The sequence below is a fragment of the Ranitomeya imitator genome, chromosome 5 (genome assembly GCF_032444005.1).
Source record: "Ranitomeya imitator isolate aRanImi1 chromosome 5, aRanImi1.pri, whole genome shotgun sequence".
NCBI classification, from domain to species: domain Eukaryota; kingdom Metazoa; phylum Chordata; class Amphibia; order Anura; family Dendrobatidae; genus Ranitomeya; species Ranitomeya imitator.
In genome coordinates this window covers 181,482,995-181,506,805 of record NC_091286.1, presented here as the reverse complement: position 1 = coordinate 181,506,805, position 23,811 = coordinate 181,482,995, and the positions used below count along the sequence as shown (strand labels likewise).

The following is a 23,811-nucleotide window of genomic DNA, read 5'->3' as shown; positions in this document are numbered from 1 at the left end:
CCCCATTCATTCTTTCATGTACCCGGATCAGTCGTCCTGGCCCCTTTGCAGAGAAACAGCCCCAAAGCATGATGTTTCCACCACCATGCTTTACAGTAGGTATGGTGTTTGATGGATGCAACTCAGTATTCTTTTTCCTCCAAACACGACAAGTTGTGTTTCTACCAAACAGTTCCAGTTTGGTTTCATCAGACCATAGGATATTCTCCCAAAACTCCTCTGGATCATCCAAATGCTCTCTAGCAAACTTCAGACGGGCCCGGACATGTACTGGCTTAAGCAGTGGGACACGTCTGGCACTGCAGGATCTGAGTCCATGGTGGCGTAGTGTGTTACTTATGGTAGGCCTTGTTACATTGGTCCCAGCTCTCTGCAGTTCATTCACTAGGTCCCCCCGCATGGTTCTGGGATTTTTGCTCACCGTTCTTGTGATCATTCTGACCCCACGGGGTGGGATTTTGCGTGGAGCCCCAGATCGAGGGAGATTATCAGTGGTCTTGTATGTCTTCCATTTTCTAATTATTGCTCCCACTGTTGATTTCTTCACGCCAAACTGGTTGGCTATTGCAGATTCAGTCTTCCCAGCCTGGTGCAGGGCTACAATTTTGTTTCTGGTGTCCTTTGACAGCTCTTTGGTCTTCACCACAGTGGAGTTTGGAGTCAGACTGTTTGAGGGTGTGCACGGGTGTCTTTTTATACTGATAACAAGTTTAAACAGGTGCCATTACTACAGGTAATGAGTGGAGGAAAGAGGAGACTCTTAAAGAAGAAGTTACAGGTCTGTGAGAGCCAGAAACCTTGATTGTTTGTTTCTGACCAAATATTTATTTTCCACCATAATATGCAAAAAAAATGATAAAAAAACAGACAATGTGATTTTCCGGATTTTTTTTTCTCAGTTTGTCTCCCATAGTTGAGGTCTACCTATGATGTAAATTACAGACGCCTCTCATCTTTTTAAGTGGTGGAACTTGCACTATTGCTGACTGACTAAATACTTTTTTGCCCCACTGTATATATATATACACACATATATACATACACACATATATATATACACACACATATAGATATATATATATATGTATATATATAAATACACACACACACACACACATATACATGTACATATATATATATATATATTTATTTATATTTTTAATACAGAGCTAGATAGCTTAAAGGCCAGTAATTCAATTGCCGGCTTTTGCTATCTCCTTATCTAACCCGACAGGATATGAGACATGGTTTAAATACAGTAAACCATTTCATATCACTTATTTTTTTACATATTCCTCACTAATGATGTTAGAAGTGTGTGTGTGCAAAATTTGGGGGCTCTAGGTGTTAAAATAAAGGGTTTAATCATGGAAAAAACTGGCGTGGGCTCCCGTGCAATTTTATCCGCCAGAGTGGGAAAGCCAGTGACTGAGGGCAGATATTAATAGCCTAGAGAGGGACCATGGTTATTGCCCCCCCTGGCTAAAAACATCTGCCCGCAGCCACCCCAGAAAAGACACATCTGTAAGATGTGGCTATTCTGGCACTTAGCCTCTCTCTTCCCACTGCCGAGTAGCGGTGGGATATGGGGTAATGAAGGGTTAATGTCATTAATGTCATCTTGCTAATATAAGGTGATATTAAGCCTGGTTAATAATGGAGAGATGTCAATAAGACACCTATCCATTATTAATCCAATAGTAATAAAGGGTTAAAAAAACAGACACATGATGAATAAAGTATTTTAATGAAATAAATACACACATGGGGTTGTAAAATCTTTATTATACGCTTAACCCCTTAATCCCATATGACGTACTATCCCGTCAAGGTGACCTGGGACTTAATTCCCAGTGACGGGATAGTACGTCATATGCGATCGGCCGCGCTCACGGGGGGAGCGCGGCCGAGTGTCAGCTGCCTATCGCAGCTGACATCCGGCACTATGTGCCAGGAGCGGTCACGGACCGCTCCCGGCACATTAACCCCCAGCACACCGCGATCAAAGATGATCGCGGTGTGCCGGCGGTGCAGGGAAGCATCGCGCAGGGAGGGGGCTCCCTGCGGGCTTCCCTGAGACGATCGGTACACGGTGATGTACTCACCGTGTACCGAGCGTCTTCTCCCTGCAGTCCCCGGATCCAAAATGGCCGCGGGGCTGCATCCGGGTCCTGCAGGGAGCACTTCCGGGTCAGGATCAGGCTGCAGCTGCAGCTCTAATTCTGCCCGGCTGTATGTCAGATCACAGATCTAACAGAGTGCTGTGCACACTGTCAGATCGGTGATCTGTGATGTCCCCCCCTGGGACAAAGTGAAAAAGTAAAAAAAAAAATTTCCACACGTGTAAAAAAAAATTTTAAAAAAAAATTCCTAAATAAAGAAGAAAAAAATATATATATTATTCCCATAAATACATTTCTTTATCTAAATAAATAATAAAAAAAAAAAAACAATAAAAGTACACATATTTAGTATCGCCGCGTCCGTAACGACCCGACCTATAAAACTGGCCCACTAGTTAACCCCTTCAGTGAACACCGTAAGAAAAAAAAAAAAAACGAGCCAAAAAACAACGCTTTATTATCATAACGCTGAACAAAAAGTGGAATAACACGCGATCAAAAAGACGGATATAAATAACCATGGTACCTCTGAAAACGTCATCTTGTCCCGCAAAAAACGAGCCGCCATATATCATAACCAAAAAAATAAAAAAGTTATAGTCCTCAGAATAAAGCGATGCCAAAATAATTATTTTTTCTATAAAATAGCTTTTATCGTATAAAAGCGCCAAAACATAAAAAAAATGATATAAATGAGGTATCGCTGTAATCGTACTGACCCGAAGAATAAAACTGCTTCATCAATTTTACCAAACGCGGAACGGTATAAACGCCTCCCCAAAAAGAAATTCATGAATAGCTGGTTTTTGGTCATTCTGCCTCACAAAAAATCGGAATAAAAAGCGATCAGAAACTGTCACGTGTCCGAAAATGTTACTGATAAAAACGTCAACTCGTCCCGCAAAAAACAAGACCTCACATGACTCTGTGGACCAAAATATGGAAAAATTATAGGTCTCAAAATGTGGAGACGCAAAAACTTTTTTGCTATAAAAAGCGTCTTTTAGTGTGTGACGGCTGCCAATCATAAAAATCCGATATAAAAAACGCTATAAAAGTAAATCAAACCCCCCTTCATCACCCCCTTAGTTAGGCTAGGTTCACATTGCGTTAATGGGTTAACGCTAACGGACAGCGTTGCACGGCGAAAATGTCACAATTAACGCCGTGCAACGGGTCCGTTAGCACACCCATTGACAGCAATGTGAATTTCGGGTGTAGCGCATCGCTAGAGCGTGCCATTTTCGGCTCGCGCTAGCAAGGTGTCGTTCTTTTGTGGCGCGCCTCGGACGCTGCTTGCAGCGTCCGCGGCGCGCCCGAGGTCCGATCCCCGATCTTCCAGAGCGGGGACGTTAACGCGACCACTAAACACGACACCTAAAAAGACATTGCGTTAGCGCAATCCGCTAGCGCTAAACGGATTTCCCTAACGCAATGTGAACCTAGCCTTAGGGAAAAATAATAAAATTAAAAAAAAATGTATTTATTTCCATTTTCCCATTAGGGTTAGGGCTAGGGTTAGGGCTAGGGTTTGGATTACATTTACGGTTGGGATTAGGGTTGGGATTAGAATTAGGGGTGTGTCAGGGTTAGGGGTGTGGTTAGGGTTACAGTTGGAATTAGGGTTAGGGGTGCGTTTGGATTAGGGTTTCATTTATAATTGGGGGGTTTCCACTGTTTAGGCACATCAGGGGCTCTCCAAACGCGACATGGCGTCCGATCTCAATTCCAGCCAATTCTGCATTGAAAAAGTAAAACAGTGCTCCTTCACTTCCGAGCTCTCCCATGTGCCCAAACAGAGGTTTACCCCAACATATGGGGTATCATCGTACTCGAGACAAATTGGACAACAACTTTTTGGGTCCAAGTTCTCTTGTTATCCTTGGGAAAATAAAAATTTGGGGGGCTAAAAATCATTTTTGTGGGAAAAAAAAGGATTTTTTATTTTCACGGCTCTGCGTTGTAAACTGTAGTGAAACACTTGGGGGTTCAAAGTTTTCACAACACATCTAGATAAGTTCTGTGGGAGGTCTAGTTTCCAATATGAGGTCACTTGTGGGGGGTTTGTACTGTTTGGGTACATCAGGGGCTCTGCAAATGCAACGTGACGCCTGCAGAACAATCCATCTAAGTCTGCATTCCAAATGGCGCTCCTTCCCTTCCGAGCTCTGCCATGCGCCCAAACAGTGGTTGCCCCCACATATGGGGTATCAGCGTACTCAGGACAAATTGGACAACAACTTTTGGGGTCCAATTTATTCTGTTACCCTTGTAAAAATACAAAGCTGGGGGCTAAAAAATCATTTTTGTGAAAAAAAAAAGAATTTTTATTTTCACGGCTCTGCGTTATAAACTGTAGTGAAACACTTGGGGGTTCAAAGCTCTCAAAACACATCTAGATAAGTTCCTTAGGGGGTCTAGTTTCCAAAATAGTGTCACTTGTGGGGGGTTTTAATGTTTAGGCACATCAGGGGCTCTCCAAACCAACATGGCGTCCCATCTTAATTCCAGTCAATTTTGCATTGAAAAGTCAAATGGCGCTCCTTCCCTTCCGAGCTCTGCTATGCGCCCAAAAAGTGGTTTTCCCCCACATATGGGGTATCGTCGCACTCAGGACAAATTGCACAACAACTTTTGTGGTCTAATTTCTTCTCTTACCCTTGGGAAAATAAAAAATTGGGGGCGAAAAGATCATTTTTGTGAAAAAATATGATTTTTTATTTTTACGGCTCTGCATTATAAACTTCTGTGAAGCAATTGGTGGGTCAAAGTGGTCACCACACATCTAGATAAGTTCCTTAGGGTGTCTACTTTCCAAAATGGTGTCACTTGTGGGGGTTTCAATGTTTAGGCACATGAGGGGCTCTCCAAACGAAACATGGCGTCCCATCTCAATTCCTGTCAATTTTGCATTGAAAAGTCAAATGGCGCTCCTTTCCTTCCGAGCTCTGCCATGCGCCCAAACAGTGGTTTACCCCCACATATGGGGTATCAGCGTACTCAGTACAGATTGTACAACAACGTTTGGCATCCATTTTATGCTGTTACCCTTGGTAAAATAAAACAAATTGGAGCTGAAATAAATTTTGTGTGAAAAAAAGTTAAATATTCATTTTTATTTAAACATTCCAAAAATTCCTGTGAAACCCCTGAAGGGTTAATAAACTTCTTGAATTTGGTTTTGAGCACCTTGAGGGGTGCAGTTTTTAGAATGGTGTCACACTTGGGTATTTTCTATCATATAGACCCCTCAAAATGACTTCAAATAAGATGTGGTCACTAAAAAAAATGGTGTTGTAAAAATGAGAAATTGCTGGTCAACTTTTAACCCTTATAACTCCCTAACAAAAAAAAATTTTGGCTCCAAAATTGTGCTGATGTAAAGTAGACATGTGGGAAATGTTACATATTAAGTATTTTGCGTGACATATCTCTGTGATTTAAGGGCATAAAAATTTAAAGTTGGAAAATTGCGAAATTTTCTAAATTTTCGCCAAATTTCCGTTTTTTTCACAAATAAACGCAAGTTATATCGAATAAATGTTACCACTAAAATGAAGTACAATATGTCACGAGAAAACAATGTCAGAATCGCCAAGATCCGTTGAAGCGTTCCAGAGTTATAACCTCATAAAGGGACAGTGGTCAGAATTGTAAAAATTGGCCCGGTCATTAACGTGCAAACCACCCTCGGGGCTTAAGGGGTTAATCCACCTGAAGACCCTCGTTCTGTAAATGAAAAAAAAATAAAAAAGGAACAATATTCCATACCTCTCCGGCATGCAGCCATGTCCCACACTGTAAATCCATCTGAAGGGGTTAAATAATTTTACAACCTGTTGCTCCTGGTTGTAAAAACTGGGGAATGAATGGAATGCAGGAGAGCGTATCATCACAGACTTGCGGTGCCACGCCACCTGCTGGCATAAACTCATATGAACTCTAGCGTGACAAAATATTCAGAAAATTTCTTTTTTACAGCAAGAGGCAGCTGCATTAGTTAGTACTTGTAACATTATTAGTAAATAATATGTAAAAAAATAAGGGATATGAAATGGTTTACTGTATGTAAATCATGTCTCATATCCTGACGGGTTTGAATTACCGGCCTTTAAGCTATCTAGCTCTGTATTAAAAAAAATATTTATATTACGTATTATATATATATATATATATATATATATATATATATATATATATATATATGTATATATATATATATGTATATATATCTATATATATATATATATATATATATATATATAGATATATATATATATATACGATACCATAATTTCCCACGGGATCAATAAAGTGTATCACAGCAGCACGACTTAAAACATAAAAATCATAAAGGAATTACATAGTTGACATGACAGTTTGTTGACAGAAGAACATTATACATTAGAATAGGACATACACAACGAGTGAACTGAAATGTAGAGAAATAAGTAGACATTCACCTTGGTGGTTTAACCCTACTGTTATTGTTGTACATTCCCATGGCAGTTTGCACAAACGATTTCCTATATTTTTCCTTCTTACACCTCAGGAGTATAAGCCGGTTACTGAAGGTACTCTTCTGTCTCATGAATAGCTCATATAGTGGATGTGCATTATTGTTCATAATTGTCATACACTTTTTCAGAGTTCTTTTCTCCACTACCTCCCCAAAAGAGTCCAGATTGCAGCCCACAGCAGAACTTGCCTTCTTAATAATCTTATTCAGCTTATTAGCATCAGAGGCCCGCACACTACTACCCCAGCACGTGATTGCAAAAAAGATGGCACTTGCCACTACAGATTGGTAGAACATTTCTAACATTTTGCTACACACATTAAAAGACCTCAGTTTCCTTAGGAAATACAGTCTGCTCATCCCCTTCTTGTAGACAAACTCTGAGTGGCATCTCCAGTCCAGTTTGCTATCCAAATGGACCCCCAAATATTTGTAACTCTCCACCTGCTCTACCTCCTGACCAGCAATAGTGATCGGTAAGCATTCCAACTTTATCCTGCTATAGTTGGCCACCAACTCCTTAGTTTTCTTAACATTTAGTTGCAGATAGTTACCATTGCACCAATCCACGAAATTTGACACCACCCTTCTATATTCCTCATCCCCCTGATCTCCCCTAATGCATCCCACAACCACAGAGTCATCCGAAAATTTTTGAAGGTGGCAAAGTTCAGATTTATACTGAAAGTCTGAAGTATACAGTGTGAATAGAAAGGGCGCAAGCACCGTTCCCTGGGGGGCACCTACACTGCTCAATAATCTGCTTGACACCACTGCTCCCATCTGTACAAACTGTGGCCGATCTGATAGGTAGTCAGTTGTCCAATTTCTCATCCCCTCCTCAACCTTCATATCAGTCATCTTTTTGTGTAGTAAAAGTGGCTGCAGGGAGTTAAATGCACTCGAGAAATCGAAGAACATCGCTCGCACCGTGGTTCCGTCAGTCTCCAGAAATGAATGTACCCTATGTAACAGAGAAAGGATAGCATCATCCACCCCCAATCTATGTCGGTAAGCAAACTGAAGGGGATCAATAAAAGCATTGACCCTCGGTCTTAAGTGAGCAAGCACTAATCTTTCCAAGGCCTTCATAGCGTGAGATGTTAAGGCTACAGGACGATAGTCATTTAGGGTTGCAGGAGAAGTCGTCTTGGGTACCGGCACCAGACAGGAAGTTTTCCATAGCACTGGTACCCTCTGTGTTTGTAGACTTCCATTAAATAGGCGCGTAAAGACAGTACACAGCTGGTCTGCACAAACTTTAAAGCCACGTGAGCTGAGTCCATCTGGTCCTGCGGCTTTACCAATGTTAAGTGACTTAAACTGCCTCCTCACATCATTTTCGGATACTCTAAAATAGGTCTGCTCATACTCCAATATCGATGTTGCAGAATTTGCACCCAGTTCCCATCCACTATCAGTTTGCATTACACATGTACTGCTAAATCTATTGAAATACTCATTCATCTCATTAGCCTTGTCCATTGTTCCTGGATCATTTTCAGGCCTCAGCTTAAGCCCAAGTCAGTAATTTCATTCCTGCCCAAACCTCTCTGGTATTATTGTGGGACAGTTTCTTTTCAAGTTTAATTCTGAAGGCTTCCTGGGCCTCCTTTATTTTATGCTTCAATTCATGCTGTATCATTTTAATTTCCTCTTTGTCACCCAGTTTAAATGCCTTTTTTTTCCTGTTGAGCAAATGCTTCAATTCCTTTGTTATCCATGGCTTGTTGTTTGCAAAACACCTAGTCTTTTTAGTCGGCACCAACATATCAGTGCAGAAGTTAATATAGTCAGTCACTCTACCAACCACTTCATTAACATTTGTATACTCGTCCATTGTTCCAAGCAGCACATCCCAGTCTGTAAGATGAAAGCAATCCTGTAAAGCCTGTTCATTCGTTGGATTCCACATTCTAACTGATTTAATCTTAGCAGGCTGTGTACTAACAACAGGTTGGTAGACTGGTGACAATAGTACAAGATTGTGATCAGACTTCCCCAAGGGCGCTGGGTAGAGGATGAATAAGCATTCTTGACATTCGCATAGAGTAAGTCCAACGTAATTTTGTCACGTGTTGTACATTTAACAAATTGATAGAATTTAGGTAAAGCAGTAGACAATTTAGCCCGGTTAAAATCCCCAGAGATTACAGTAAGCGAGTTGGGGTGTTTCATCTGGAGCCGGGCAATGACTCCTGACAGCACTTCACCTGCAGCCTCACAGTTTGCAGTTGGTGGTATGTACAACACTATTGCAATAACAAGCGAGAATTCTCTAGGAATATAGTAAGGTCTGAGGCCAACAGCTAGCAATTCAATGTTCGGACAACAATGGCGCTCCCTTACAGTCACATGCCCCTGATTGCACCAACCATTGTTTATGTAGAGTATAATTCCACCACCCTTTTTTTTGCCGCTCTTCATAGTGTCTCTATCCGCCCGGACCATGTGAAATCCTGGTACTGAAACACTTGAGTCCGGGATCTCGCCACGTAACCATGTTTCAGTAAAACATATCAAACTGCATTCTTTGTATTCCCTCTGGGTCCGTATTAATGCCAGCAGTTCATCCGACTTATTACCCAGTGATTGAACATTCCCCCATGATGATGGATGGAACTACAGGTTTAAACCGTCTTCGCCTTGCCTTAAGTTTTTTGCCCACTCTGCAGCCTCTGTAGGGTCACCTTACCTCACACGGGACACGTGGTCTACCCACCGCAGGAGAAGGCATTAGCCTGCGCAGCTCCAGAAGACGGCCCCTTGAGTAAGCAACGCGTTTATGAACAGACTTAGGGACATCAATCAAAACCTTGCCCATGTTAGTCGCACTAAGCCTGTCCGTGTAGGGAGGTATACAGTGCACTCCTCCAGACATAGCTGTGCCAATTCCCAGACAGGTAGTGGCCGCCTGGCAGTAGGTGCGTATAATACCAGTCCTAGGTTGCAAGGTGATCACAAATGCACTGTAAATCCAGATAGCTGCGGGTAGCAGCAAACATCCAAGGGAAACCTTCCAGGGGAGCCAAGGATCAGAAGCATACATCCAGAAAGCTGTGGGTAGCAGTATGCATCCAGGGGAAACAAATCAGAGTATCCCAGGTTCAGAAGCAACCAGCCAAGGGGAAATCCAAGGGTTCAGCATAAATCCAAGGGTTCAGCATAAATTCAAGGGAAGCATTCCAGCGGATCCAAGTTCAGAAGGAGAAGGTATTGGGGAAAAGAAAATTCCTTAGGAGTACCAAAAAAGCTGAGGTTCAGAAAGAAAAAGGTTCACACATAACAAAAATAATTCCAAAATAAAATAAAGTAAAGTAAAACAAAACAAAATAAAACAAAACTAAAACAAAACAAAACTATTGCTGCTGCAATGGGCTGCCACTAGCACGGCGCCTTATTGTCCTCATCCAGCAGAGAGCAGACAGACACGTCTGCTCTCCTTGGTGTCTTGGTGAGAATGCTATATATGATATATATATATCAATGAGATAGAATATATATATGAATATATATATATATCTATATCTATCTATCTATCTATCTATCTATCTATCTATATATATATATATATATATATATTGTAGGGATTTCACTCACTCAGGTGCGACGGCTGACACTCAGGAGGCACGTTCCTTTAAAAGTTCACAAAGATGTATTGCATCATAAACCATTTGGTAAAAATAACAGAAAACACATAGCCTCTGGCTCAGGGAAGAAGACAAGTGTCCAGTCCTTCAGGCTCAGTCCTGGAGCCTTAACACACTCAGGAGGGTTCCACCTCCACACATATCTGCTGTGTTAAACATTAGTCCTTCTTTTATAGGACTAACCACACCCAGGAACCCATCACATGATTAGACATGTGGTTATGACATCACCACAGGTCCTGCAACATACATAGATAAGCAGGGTTATGTTACAGCGACAAGTCACCTATGTGACACATATCTTGCGTCGACTACACAACCTTTAGCCATGCTACATACCTCCCCCTCTGCCTAAAGCCGTGGGGCTTGGTACTTTCTACCACTAGACAAGGGATTCTTGATAGGGCATCAACATCACCGTGCAGCTTCCCGGCCCTATGTTCCACATGGAAATTGAAGTCCTGCAGGGCTAAGAACCAACGGGTGACCCTAGCATTTCTACCCTTCGTTTCCTTCATCCATTTAAGTGGGGCATGGTCGGATATCGGTCTAAATTTACGTCCCAGGAGATAGTACCGTAAGGTGTCCACCGCCCACTTTATGGCCAAACGCTCCTTCTCTACGACTGAGTAATTTTTTTCAGACGAGGACAGTTTCCTACTCAGATAGAGAACAGGATGTTCCTCTCCATGTAGCTCTTGGGAAAGGACTGCTCCTACCCCAACATCTGAGGCATCTGTTTGAAGAATAAACTCTATCTAAAAATTTGGGGCCATCAGAACAGGTTGCTTACACAGAGCCTCTTTCATTTCTTGGAAGGCTGACTCTGTCTCTTCGGACCATTTAACCATTACGGATTTCGTCCCCTTTAGCAGATCAGTCAGAGGCACAGCCACCGTGGCGAAGTTTGGAATGAACCTCCAGTAATATCCCACGATCCCCAGAAAGGCTTTGACTTGCTTTTTTGGAGAGTGGCTTTGGCCATGCTTGAATTGCCTCCACGTTACTGATTTGGGGTTTTATTTCTCCACGACCCACTATATAGCCTAGGTACTTAGCTTCCTCCTTAGCCAAGGCACACTTCTTCGGGTTTATTGTAAACCCCGCCTCTCAGAGCATCAAACACCGCTTGGACTTTTTTCAGATGACTATCCCAGTTCGGGCTAAAGATGACGATATCATCCAGGTACGCAGCAGCGTATGGTTTATAGGGTGTAAGGACTCTATCCATAGCCCTCTGGAAGGTCGCCGGAGCTCCCTGTAGGCCAAACGGCATCCGGACATACTGGAAGCATCCAGCTGGTGTAGAAAACGCCGTCTTCTCCTTGGCTTCGTGTGCCATGGGAATCTGCCAATACCCCTTCGTCAAATACAAGGTGGTTATATATCTGGCGTGCTCAAGCCTTTCGATGAGCTCATCAACGCGAGGCATGAGATATGCGTCAAACTTGGAGACCTCATTCAACTTCCGATTGAAGTTGGGTTGCTTAGCAAAGATGGAGCTACTGCCGGCTCTCTATCTTGCCATGGCTTGATGAGGTTGACATGGTAGACTTGAATTGGTTTCAGTCTTCCTGGTTGGTGAATTTTATAGTTTACCTCGCCAAGCTTCTCGACGACCTCATATGGCCCTTGCCATTTGGCCAAGAACTTGCTCTCCACCATCGGAACTAACACAAGAACTCGGTCTCCCGAATTGAACTGCCTATCTCTTGCAGACCGGTTGTAGACCCTGGCCTGAGCCTATTGTGCCTGGAGGAGGTGTTCTTTTATGATAGGCATCACCTTTGCAATCCTCTGCTGCATCAGGGCCACATGCTCAATGACGCTTCTGTGGGGCGTGACTTCGGCTTCCCAGGTTTCCTTGGCTATATCCAGGAGTCCCGCGGATGTCGGCCATATAGAAGCTCAAACGGTGAGAACCCTGTGGAGGCCTGTGGAACTTCACGAATAAAAAAACATCAGATATGGTAAGAGACAGTCCCAGTCTCTACTGTCTTTCTCTATAGCTTTTCTCAGCATGCTCTTCAGTGTCTTGTTAAATTTCTCAACAAGGCCATCTGACTGGGGATGGTACACCGAGGTCCTCAACTGGGAGATTTTCAGGACTTTGCATGACTCCCTCATCACCTTGCTCATGAAAGGTGTCCCCTGGTCAGTCAGGATCTCCTTTGGCAGACCTGTCCGGGAAAACACATGGACCAACTCGCGGGCTATACTCTTCGAGGAAGAATTTCTCAGGGGAATTGCCTCAGGATAGCGTGTGGCATAGTTCAGGATGACTAGTAAATACTGATGGCCCCGGGCTGATTTAACTAAGGGACCGATCAAGTCCATGGCAATTCTCTAGAACAGCACCTCAATAATGGGCAGTGGCACAAGGGGGTTCCGGAAATGAGGAGTGGGAGCAGTTAGCTGACATGTAGGGCAGAACCTGCAATAGTTCACCATTTCCCGGTGACACCCAGGCCAATACAACCTCTGCAAAACCCGTTCCTGAGTTTTTTCCACCCCTAGGTGTCCACCCAAGATGTGTGAATGGGCCATGTCCAACACCTTCCGTCTATATGGACCCGGCACTACCAACTGCTCTACCAACTCCTCCCTTATTTTCGTGACCCGGTACAACAACTCCCCACTCATCAGAAAATGTGGAAATCTTGTGTCTGCCCCGGCTCCTGGACAACCCCATTAATAACTGTGACATTATTAAAGGCTTCCCTCAAAGTGGGGTCCCTATGTTGGGCAGTCCCAAAATTTTCACCGCTTACCTCTAACTCCAGAATGTAAGATGCAGTGGACACTTCCTCCTCATCCCCAACCAGAACACAAAAAGGAAACCTGTCTGTCTATGGGTGTGGTGACACCCTTCAAGGGTTCATTGGTTCCCTACTCTTGCTAGGGATCTCAGAACCTTTTCCCCACAAATCCCAAAACAAACAGAAATCCCGGCCAATAATTATAGGGTGCAACAAGTCCTGAACAACGCCGACTTAATGGGACTCAGTGCCACATGCCATTTCAATGTCCACCCTGGCCATAGGGTAGTCCTTTGCATCACCATGTATGCACCGCACTCCAACCTTCTTTCCCGGGAGCAGGTGGAGAGGAAAAGTGGCCCTCACCAGGGTCACTAAGCTCCCCGAGTATAACAGTGCCGTTACTGCTCGACCGTTCACCTTTTCGGGACACGCTTGAGGTCCCTCATAGGGCGGAGAGTTCACACTGCAGGCTGGATACGCATAGTATGAACTACGGCGTCCCATGCTGCAATCCATCTGCTCAGTGGTCTGAGAACAACGGGCAGCTATATGTCCTGGCCCGTCCAACAAATAATATCACCCGTAGGGACCTTGGGCACAGTAAGCTTTGGCCGTCTGATGTCCCAGCCAAGCTTGCAGACTGCGCCTGTGCAGGCATTGCGGCCACCCACCTTGGGAATCCCTGCCCCGCACTGTGTTATGCATTATGCACAGTGCGGGGCATGAATTCATAGGCAGGGCGGCTGCACACGCGCAGTCTGCAAGCCTGGCTGGGACGTCAGACGGCCAGAGCTTACTGCGGCTGCACAACACAGTAGTAGACAGCGCAGGCGCCGGTTTTGAAGCGAAAACAGCGCGGAGGGGGCGGCGCCGAAAGCCCCTGAAGATTTGAGTGACGGCAGAGTAGCGGTTCAAGCTGGGTAGTGAGGACTTGCCTCCATGGACAAAGACAGGTATTTTGGATAAGTTTCAAAACGCTTTATTTTCGGAATACATGAACCAAAAACTAAAAGAGCCACCTTGTTAGAATGCAGCATTACTGCTGCACAAGGTGGCTCTTTTAGTTTATAACGGCTGGAGTGGGGTGACAGTGGCCCTTTAACTGTAGCAAAATAGAAGCTGAGCTGTGATTGGTTGCTATTGGCAGCTTGATAAATCCCCAGCCAACAGGAAGCCCTGTGTGTCGAGTTGCATGTGACAGGTTAGTGTAGCAAGTTGTGTGCAAGTTTTGCGCGTGGCTAGTTTTATGTGTGGTGCGTTTTGAGTCTGTGCAAGTTTTGTGTGAGGCAACTTTTGCATGTATTGCAACTTTTGTGTATGTGGCAATTTTTCCGCGTGTGCAAATTTTGCGTGTGGCGAGTCTTCCATGAGGTGAGTTTTGCATGTATGGCGAGTTTTGCGTGATTGTAGTTTTGCATGTGGCAAGTTTTGCCTGTGGCAAGTTTTGAGAGGCGACTTTTGTGTTTCTACTTTATGTGGCGAGGTTGGTGTATATGTTGTGAAATGTGTGCTGAGGGTGGTATATGTGTTCAAGCACGTGGTAGTGTGTGGTGCATTTTGTGTGTGTTCATATCCCCGTGTGTGGCGAGTATTCCATGTCGGGGCCCCACCTTAGCAACTGTATGGTATATACTCTTTGGCGCCATCGATCTCATTCTTTAAGTCCCCCTTGTTCACATCGCAGCTGTCAATTTGCCTCCAACACTTTTCCTTTCACTTTTTCCCCATTATGTAGATAGGGGCAAAATTGTTAGGTGAATTTGAAAGCGTGGGGTTAAAATTTTGCCTCAACTGTGACTGTGCAAAATTTTGTAGCTGTAGCAGCGACGGTGCAGATGCCAATCCCGGACATACACACATACATACATACATATTCTTCAGCTTTATATATTATATTTAAAATTTTTGTAGAAATTCAAAAACTGAAAAGTGGGGCATGCAATATTATTTGACCCCTTTAACTTAATACTTTGTTGTGCCACCTTTTGCTGCAATTACAGCTGCAAGTCGCTTGTGGTATAGCTCTATCAGTTTTGTACATCGAGAGACTGAAATTCTTGCCCATTCTTCTTTGGAAAACAGCTTGAGCTCAGTGAGGTTTGATGGAGATCGTTTGTGAACAGCAGTTTTCAGTTCTTTCCACAGATTCTCGATTGGATTGAGGTCTGGACTTTGACTTGGCCATTCTAACACCTGGATACGTTTATTTGTGAACATTCCATTGTAGATTTTGCTTTATGTTTGGGATCATTGTCTTGTTGGAAGACAAATCTCCGTCTCAGTCTCAGGTCTTTTGCAGACTCCAACAGGTTTTCTTCAAGAATGGTCCTGTATTTGGCTCCATCCATCTTCCCATCAATTTTAACCGTCTTCTCTGTCCCTGCTGAAGAAAAGCAGGCCCAAACCATGATGCTGCCACCACCATGTTTGACAGTGGGGATGCTGTGTTCAGGGTGATGAGCTGTATTGCCTTTACGCCACACATATCATTTGGCATTGTTGCCAAAAAGTTCAATTTTGGTTTCATCTGACCAGAGCACCTTTTTCCACATGAATGGTGTGTCTCCCAGGTAGCTTATTGCAAACTTTAAACAACACTTTTTATGGATATCTTTGAGAAATGGCTTTCTTCTTGCCACTCTTCCATAAAGGCCAGATTTGTGCAGTGTACGACTGATTGTTGTCCTAGGAACAGACTGTCCCACTTCAGCTGTAGATCTCTGCAGTTCATCCAGAGTGATTATGGGCCTATTGGCTGCATCTCTGATCAGTCTTCTCCTTGTTTGAGATGAAAGTTTAGAGGGATGGCCAGGTCTTGGTTTAGATTTGCAGTGGTATGATACTCCTTCCATTTCAATAAGATCGCTTGCACAGTGCTGTGATGGAAATATTTCTATCATGTAGATCTCACTTGCATGTATACTCCTCTATAATCATATATACTCATATAATTGCAAATATATCTATATACATTATAATCAATGGCTTAAAATGGCTGACATAAACTAATATAAGCCAGACAGACTGTTCGGTGTTTTCCACCCGAAAAGCAGAAGAACTCCAGATGTCTTAAGTGCTGATGAGATGCCTCAACTTTGTCCCACATGCAGAGAACTTCATTTTAGTTGCTTAATCAGCAGTCATATGTACATTAATCACAATATTCCATATATATTCAGATAACCAATAACAGAGGAGCTAGACAATATGTTAATTAACTAACCACCCCTAACCACTCCTTTCTATATGCAATTATAAAACTATGTATCAGGAAATAAAGGGTCAGTATTGATGGAATGCTTTCCTGTCACAATCGTGTACAGACTCATTCTTGATGAGCGCTCAAAATACTCAGTCTTATTGGGAACGGCCGCAGAACACACGGGATAGATTTATCCAACTCAAATTTCCTTATCAAATGGCGCCCCGCGAGGCATGGACGAAATACACGGTGACCCCGCTGACCGGAGAGACAGAGGTGTTGGCCACGGCCTTGGTTCACGGGACGGAGACTGCGCAGCTCCATAAGTAAGGTAAGAAAATGTTATCATCTTACCTGAAAGTCCCCTGTGCGCAGTCCGGGTCTATGCCTTTTGTCGGTCAGGTGTGGTCACCACCGCATTCCCAGGTAGTGTAAAAAGTCCAAAGCCTGTACCCAAAACCCTGGGATCAAGGTGTCTGCTGTGTGCCGTGTATGTGTTCTGTGTTTGTGTAGACCCGCGAGAACCAAGGAACAGTGACTGTTTGTGGTTGTTGGGTAACAAACCGCAGGAGGTCAAATCGCTCGATAAGTTATTGCAGGATTCCCGTGCATAGGAGGAACAGGTAGTTCCGGGGCAGGTGGCTCCATATCCAGGCACACGGGTAGTGATAACTTAGAGGGCTACTGCAGATTCCCGTAGTGCCGGCTATCCAGTTGGGATGACGGACCGGGGTGGTAGATATCCCGCTTGTGTTTCTCACTCAGGCGGCCCTGGCACAGGTGTGTCCAGTGCGATTGGCACTAGTCTGTTCCCAGCACAACCTGCACGTGTCACAGAATTAAAAGGGGCATCTCCCGGACGTCTATCTGTTTGGTTCGATTCATGTATCGCTGCTTTAAGAGCATATAATTGTATAGAGAAGTTTTTTTTCTCTTCCGCTTTTTTTTTTTTTATTCCTTTTCCACGCCACAAGCAGAGATATATCCATTGTAAATCACACAGTTATATGTTTTTTTTTTTTTTCCTTTTTCTAAGTTTCCTGTTTTTGCATATATCTGGCTATGGTATAGCATTTATTTGAAGAGGTGAAACTAAATGATATCTATCATTTTTGATGTGACATACGTGATTTTTTTGGTAAAACAAGCAGCTGCTAATAAAATGGGGAAGTGTGTCTCTGACTGCATTTGAGCGCAGAGTTCAGGAAAAAAAAGGGAGAAGAGAAGTCGTTTTAATTTTTTTTTTATTACTCTTTTGAAGGGTTTTTTCCTTCTGTTCTTCTGTCTTTGTTGCATTTTGAAGTTTTTAGACTTTTTTTTTAAAGTTTTTCAAAGTTTCTTTTCTTTTCTGCCTCTTCACTTTATTGTTTAAAAGGGTTTTTTTTTCCTTTTCTGTAAAGATCCTGAGTTTTGGATCGTGTACCGAGTTTTTGATGTTTTTTTATGTTTTGATTTCAACATATTGCACCAATTTTTGGAAGTGTTCCTTTCTTTTTTTATTTTATTATTTTTTTGTGTTTTTATATACCCATTTGTTTAAAGTTTTTTGTTGTGTTTTTTTTGTTTTTCTTTTTGCAATGGGAAATAAGGTGGCCAAGCAACAGGAGGGTCTTTTACTTCCTGATGAGAAAACGGCCCTTGAGATAGTGGCAGAACACGAAGGTGTTAAGTACGTGAAGAATTTTAGAAGGTATAAAGTATGTGAAATTCATCAGAACGGCAGAATTCAAGCTGCAAAATGGCATGACGTAGAAAGGAAAATAAGGGAAGTTAGCTGATGTTACATTGCTGAATGCTGATACATGGTATACAGTAGCAGCAGAGCTTACATCGCTTAGTTGGTACAGAAAGATATGTGAGCAAACCAGGAAGTGATTTTTATGTATATAAACTGGGGAAAGGTATTAAGCCATCAGCGCCTCCCCATGCTCTCAATAGATTCCATGGTATAGGGAGTTTTTGCACAGTATGTGCCTCTCCTCCACACCTACCATCTTCTCCTCCCTCTGTTCTCCTCCCTCCTTCTACATCACACTCCACACCTCCTCCTTCTCTTTCGCCACACCCTTTGCCTCCTCTCTATCTCCCCCTTCTCTAAACCACCCATCTTTTGCTCTATCAGCTCCCCTCCCTCACTCTTCACCTCCGCACATCCCGCCTTCTGCACACCTCACATCTCTACCTCCTTCTTTTCCTCTGCACCATGTATGTCTTCCTGTTTCACACTCTCTTTCTCCTGCTTTGTTGCCTGTTGGGCAGATGCCAGATTCAAGCAGTGAAGTGTCTCTGTATCCGGAGCGCACAGCACAAGGCACATTCTATGTTCCCAATACAGCTGTTGTGAATTCTGTGGCAGAGCTCCCTCCTGTGGTCACAAGTGGTACTTCGGCTGATTCTGTCTGTGAGCTTCCGTTGGTGGAGGAGAGTGGTACTGCGGCTTCTGAGTTTCCTTCCTCAGGTGTTGTGGTGAAGTCGTTAGGTGCTGCTCTATTTAACTCCACCTGGTGCTCTGATCCTGGCTTCCAGTCAATGTTCTAGTATTGGACTTGCTTCCTCCTGGATCGTTCCTGTGGCCTGCTGCTCTGCATAGCTAAGTTTCGCTTGAGTTATTTTTGTTTGCTGTTTTTTTCTGTCCAGCTTGCTTATTTGTTTTTTCTTGCTTGCTGGAAGCTCTGGGACGCAGAGGGTGTACCTCCGTGCCGTTAGTCGGTACGGAGGGTCTTTTTGCCCCCTTTGCGTGGTTGTTTGTAGGGTTTTGTGTTGACCGCAAAGTTACCTTTCCTATCCTCGCTCTGTTCAGAAAGTCGGGCCTCACTTTGCTAAATCTATTTCATCTCTACGTTTGTCTTTTCATCTTAACTCACAGTCATTATATGTGGGGGGCTGCCTTTTCCTTTGGGGTATTTCTCTGAGGCAAGGTAGGCTTATTTTCTATCTTCAGGCTAGCTAGTTTCTCAGGCTGTGCCGAGTTGCATAGGGAGTGTTAGGCGCAATCCACGGCTGCCTCTAGTGTGGTTGGTGAGGATTAGGGATTGCGGTCAGCAGAGTTCCCACGTCTCAGAGCTCGTTCTATGTTTTTGGGTTATTGTCAGATCACTGTATGTGCTCTGACTACTATGTCCATTGTGGTACTGAATTACCTAATCATAACATACAGCCCAGCCTCTGACAGTCATGGTATCGGGGGAGGAAGGTGGAGATACCCCGGTAGAAGGCACCCCCCAAGCTGCAGTAGGCGGCAGACAGCTCAGCCCTGGGTGCAGAGGGAGGGAGGACTGACATCATCATCATCTGTTGATAATGTGCAACTTCAGCACCGGTCAGAGCTGCCTACATTCACATCAACATAGAGCTATAAGCCTAGTCCACCACAGCTTCAGCAAGGGGGCAGACATCCTCACACAAAAAGGCAGCTTCTAAGTCCAAAATCAGCCAGTGTATGACCCCAGCACTCGCTATCACAAGTATTCCTGTTATGACCTGGTGGTTAGGAGCATCCGGCACGACCTGATAGTTAAACTCACGCAGGACAAGCTCTGGGATGTTGGAGCTCTGCTGACCGCAGGCCCTAATCCTATCACACACACTAGAAATAGCCATGGCGCGTTCCTGACTCTCCCTAGATGCCTCTTCACAGCCTAAGAGTTAGCTAGCCCTAGAGATAGAAAATAAAGCCTACCTTGCCTCAGAGAAATTTCCCAAAAGAAAAGGCAGCCCCCCACATATATTGACTGTGAGTAAAGATGAAAGTCACAAACGCAGAAATGAAACAGGTTTCAGCAAAGGGAGGCCAGACTTACTAAACAGACAGAGGATAGGAAAGGTATCTTTGCGGTCAGCACAAAAAACTACAAAAGACCACGCAGAGTGTGCAAAAAGACCTCCACACCGACTCACGGTGCGGAGGTGCCACTCTGCATCCCAGAGCTTCCAGCTAGCAAGACAAAATCATGACAACCAGCTGGACAAGGAAACAATGAACAAATAATAACTATCAGGAACTTAGCTTCTGCTGGAGATGACAGGTCACCAGAAAGATCCAAGAGCGAACTGAACCAATGCAGGAACATTGACAGCTGGCATGGAGTAACGATCTGAGTGGAGTTAAATAGAGCAGCCAATCAAAGGATAAACCACGTCACCTGTGTAAGGAACCTCAGAAGCAGCAGCTTCACTCACAGCCACCAGAGGGAGCCCATAGACAGAACTCGCCGAAGTACCATTCACGACCAAAGGAGGGAGTTCGACAACAGAATTCATAACATATTCCTCTGATGAGGATGAAGAGGGGACTTCATACATGCTACCCAGTACTAGAAAGAGAAACCCACAGGCACCAAGAATGCAGGGGCAGATAGAGGCACCACCATTACACTATGTGCACTTCAAGTCAGGTGACAATCTTCCAGACCCAGGGATGCATCCCATGCCATTTTACTGAAGAATGTAGCAGAATCAGCTAACATATATAGCCACCTGGAATGATCTCTGGGCCATAACTAGAACTGAAAAGCAGGTGATGCACTCTGCCCAATCATGAAGGAACAATTCAAACTTCCAGCAGAATTAGATTTACACGCTTGGGAGTCAGGGCCACAGCTAATTTAACAGCTCAAAGTGTGAGCCAAAGGCAGATTGGCAGGACAAGCCCTCAGCTTACATGACATGAGCCAAGACAAGACAGAGTCTGTAAAGAAGTTTCATGGCAGAGTAATGCAAGTATTCCAAGACTTGGGCTTCACTATTCATGACCAGATACACACGCAAATGTTGGCACAGGCCTTTGTGCATGGACTGAGACAGCCAATCAGGAAACCACTGATAGTGGCTAGGCCCGGGAACAGGTCAATAGCAGTGGACTGACCCAGCAAAACGGGTTATGTGCGCCTGGGAGACTGTTTATTGCCAATTTTCACCAAAACTGCTACCATTATAGCACCACAAAGAGCGCGAAGAAGGAAAGGTGAAATGGTGGATGAGGATGAGGAAAAAGCCAATATGCTAAATGACTTTTTTTCATCAGTATTTACACAAGAAAATCCCATGGCAGACAAAATGACTAGTGATAAAAATTCCCCATTAAATGTCACATGCTTAACCCAGCAGGAAGTGCGGTGGCGTCTAAAAATCACTAAAATTGACAAATCTCCGGGCCCGGATGGGATACACCCTCGAGTACTGCAGGAATTAAGTACAGTCATTGATAGACCATTATTTTTAATCTTTAAAGACTCCATAATAACAGGGTCTGTACCACAGGACTGGCGTATAGCAAATGTGGTGACAATATTCAAAAAGGGGACAAAAACTGAACTCGGAAATTATAGGCCAGTAAGCTTAACCTCTACTGTGGGTAAAATCCTGGAGGGCATTCTAAGGGATGCTATACTGGAGTATCTGAAGAGGAATAACCTCATGACCCAGTATCAGCACGGGTTTACTAGGGACCGTTCATGTCAGACTAATTTGATCAGTTTCTATGAAGAGGTAAGTTCCGGACTGGACCAAAGGAACCCAGTAGATGTAGTGTATATGGACTTTTCAAAAGCTTTTGATACGGTGCCACACAAAAGGTTGATACATAAAATGAGAATAATGGGGATAGGGGAAAATATGTGTAAGTGGGTTGAGAGCTGGCTCAGGGATAGGAAACAAGGGCGGTTATTAATGGAACACACTCGGACTGGGTAGCGGTTAGCAGTGGGGTACCACAGGGGTCAGTATTGGGCCCTCTTCTTTTTAACATTTATTAATGACCTTGTAGGGGGCATTCAGAGTAGAATTTCAATATTTGCAGATGACACTAAACTCTGCAGGGTAATCAATACATAGGAGGACAATTTTATATTACACGATGATTTATGTAAACTAGAAGCTTGGGCTGATAAATGGCAAATGAGCTTTAATGGGGATAAATGTAAGGTCATGCACTTGGGTAGAAGTAATAAGATGTATAATTATGTGCTTAATTCTAAAACTCTGGGCAAAACGGTCAATGAAAAAGACCTGGGTGTATGGGTGGATGACAAACTCATATTCAGTGGCCAGTGTCAGGCAGCTGCTACAAAGGCAAATAAAATAATGGTATGCATTAAAAGAGGCATAGATGCTCATGAGGAGAACATAATTTTACCTCTATACAAGTCACTTGTTTGACCACACTTAGAATACTGTGCACAGTTCTGGTCTCCGGTGTATAAGAAAGACATAGCTGAACTGGAGCGGGTGCAGAGAAGAGCGACCAAGGTTATTAGAGGACTGGGGGGTCTGCAATACCAAGATAGGTTATTACGCTTGGGGCTATTTAGTTTGGAAAAACGAAGACTAAGGGGTGATCTTATGTTAATGTATAAATATATGAGGGGACAGTACAAAGACCTTTCTGATGATCTTTTTAATCATAGACCTGAAACAGGGACAAGGGGGCATCCTCTACGTTTGGAGGAAAAAAGGTTTAAGCATAATAACAGACGCGGATTCTTTACTGTAAGAGCAGTGAGACTATGGAACTCTCTGCCATATGATGTTGTAATGAGTGATTTGTTACTTAAATTTAAGAGGGGACTGGATACATTTCTGGAAAAGTATAATGTTACAGGGCATATACACTAGATTCCTTGATAGGGCGTTGATCCAGGGAACTAGTCTGATTGCCGTATGTGGAGTCGGGAAGGAATCTTTTTCCCCAAGGTGGAGCTTACTCTTTGCCACATGGGTTTTTTTTGCCTTCCTCTGGATCAACATGTTAGGGCAAGTTAGGTTAGGCTATGGGTTGAACTAGATGGACTTAAAGTCTTCCTTCAACCTTAATAACTATGTAACTATGTAACGGGTGTCGTGCTGCTGAGAACGCCGGAAGGGGAGCCAGAGGTGAAGACGCTGCAAAGTGCCGAACGACACACCGGAAGAATCGCTGCAGACTCCGGAGAGGAGACACCAACCTCAATAAGGTTAGCAAAGGGGAGAAGCTATGTCAAAGCAGGGGGAAGAAGTGATGGCAGATGCAGCCGCAGCCCCTGTAATGCCCCAAGACCTTGGGTTGGATGCAGCCACCGGTCTCATGTCACCCCCGGGCCTCGCCACGGACGCACCTGCAGGTCGGACCCCGCTGCCGCTACAGTGTCCATCATGCCATTGTCCACATTAGCCAAAGGGATTGAGTCCCAACCAGGAGTGCAGAAGACAGCCCCTCTCATGGTGACTACTGAAGTGGAAGCGCAACCACCCTACAAAGACAGAGGAAGTGTCAAGTGTTACATCTATGGCAAGTTTGGCCATTTCTGGAACCAGTGCAGAGCACCCATGCAACCCAAGAGTTGGTCCAGAGAAACAGGTCAAAGAAGAAGTACAGAAGGCAGTGAAGTACCCTGTCCATGGGACAGGGGTAAGCAAGCCAGGTCTGCGAGACACTACGCTCCTGACACGTAAAACCCCGTCTGCAGGACCAATACCTCAAATTGCCCTGAAAGTGGATGACGTTGTAAGGTCTTTTCTTCTGCACAACCGGTGCAGCCAGAAGTGTGATGAGACCTGCGGAACTCGCTGATCCCACCGG

The 23,811-nt window shown here is 44.0% G+C and overlaps 1 protein-coding gene across 17 annotated transcripts in view; it reads right to left on the bottom strand.

Moving 5' to 3' along the window:
• Positions 1–23,811, bottom strand: part of ZDHHC14 (zinc finger DHHC-type palmitoyltransferase 14) — a 650,690-nt gene that overhangs the window by 129,960 nt on the left and 496,919 nt on the right. For 7 of the 17 annotated variants that reach the window (XM_069769377.1, XM_069769380.1, XM_069769381.1 and 4 more), the window contains one exon: positions 5,895–6,043. The exons of 9 other annotated variants lie outside the window; for them this stretch is intronic. In XM_069769377.1, the coding sequence (XP_069625478.1) occupies positions 5,895–6,043 (149 nt within the window). The remainder of the gene's footprint in view (positions 1–5,894; positions 6,044–23,811) is intronic. One more of the 17 variants, XM_069769379.1, reaches the window with a different exon arrangement.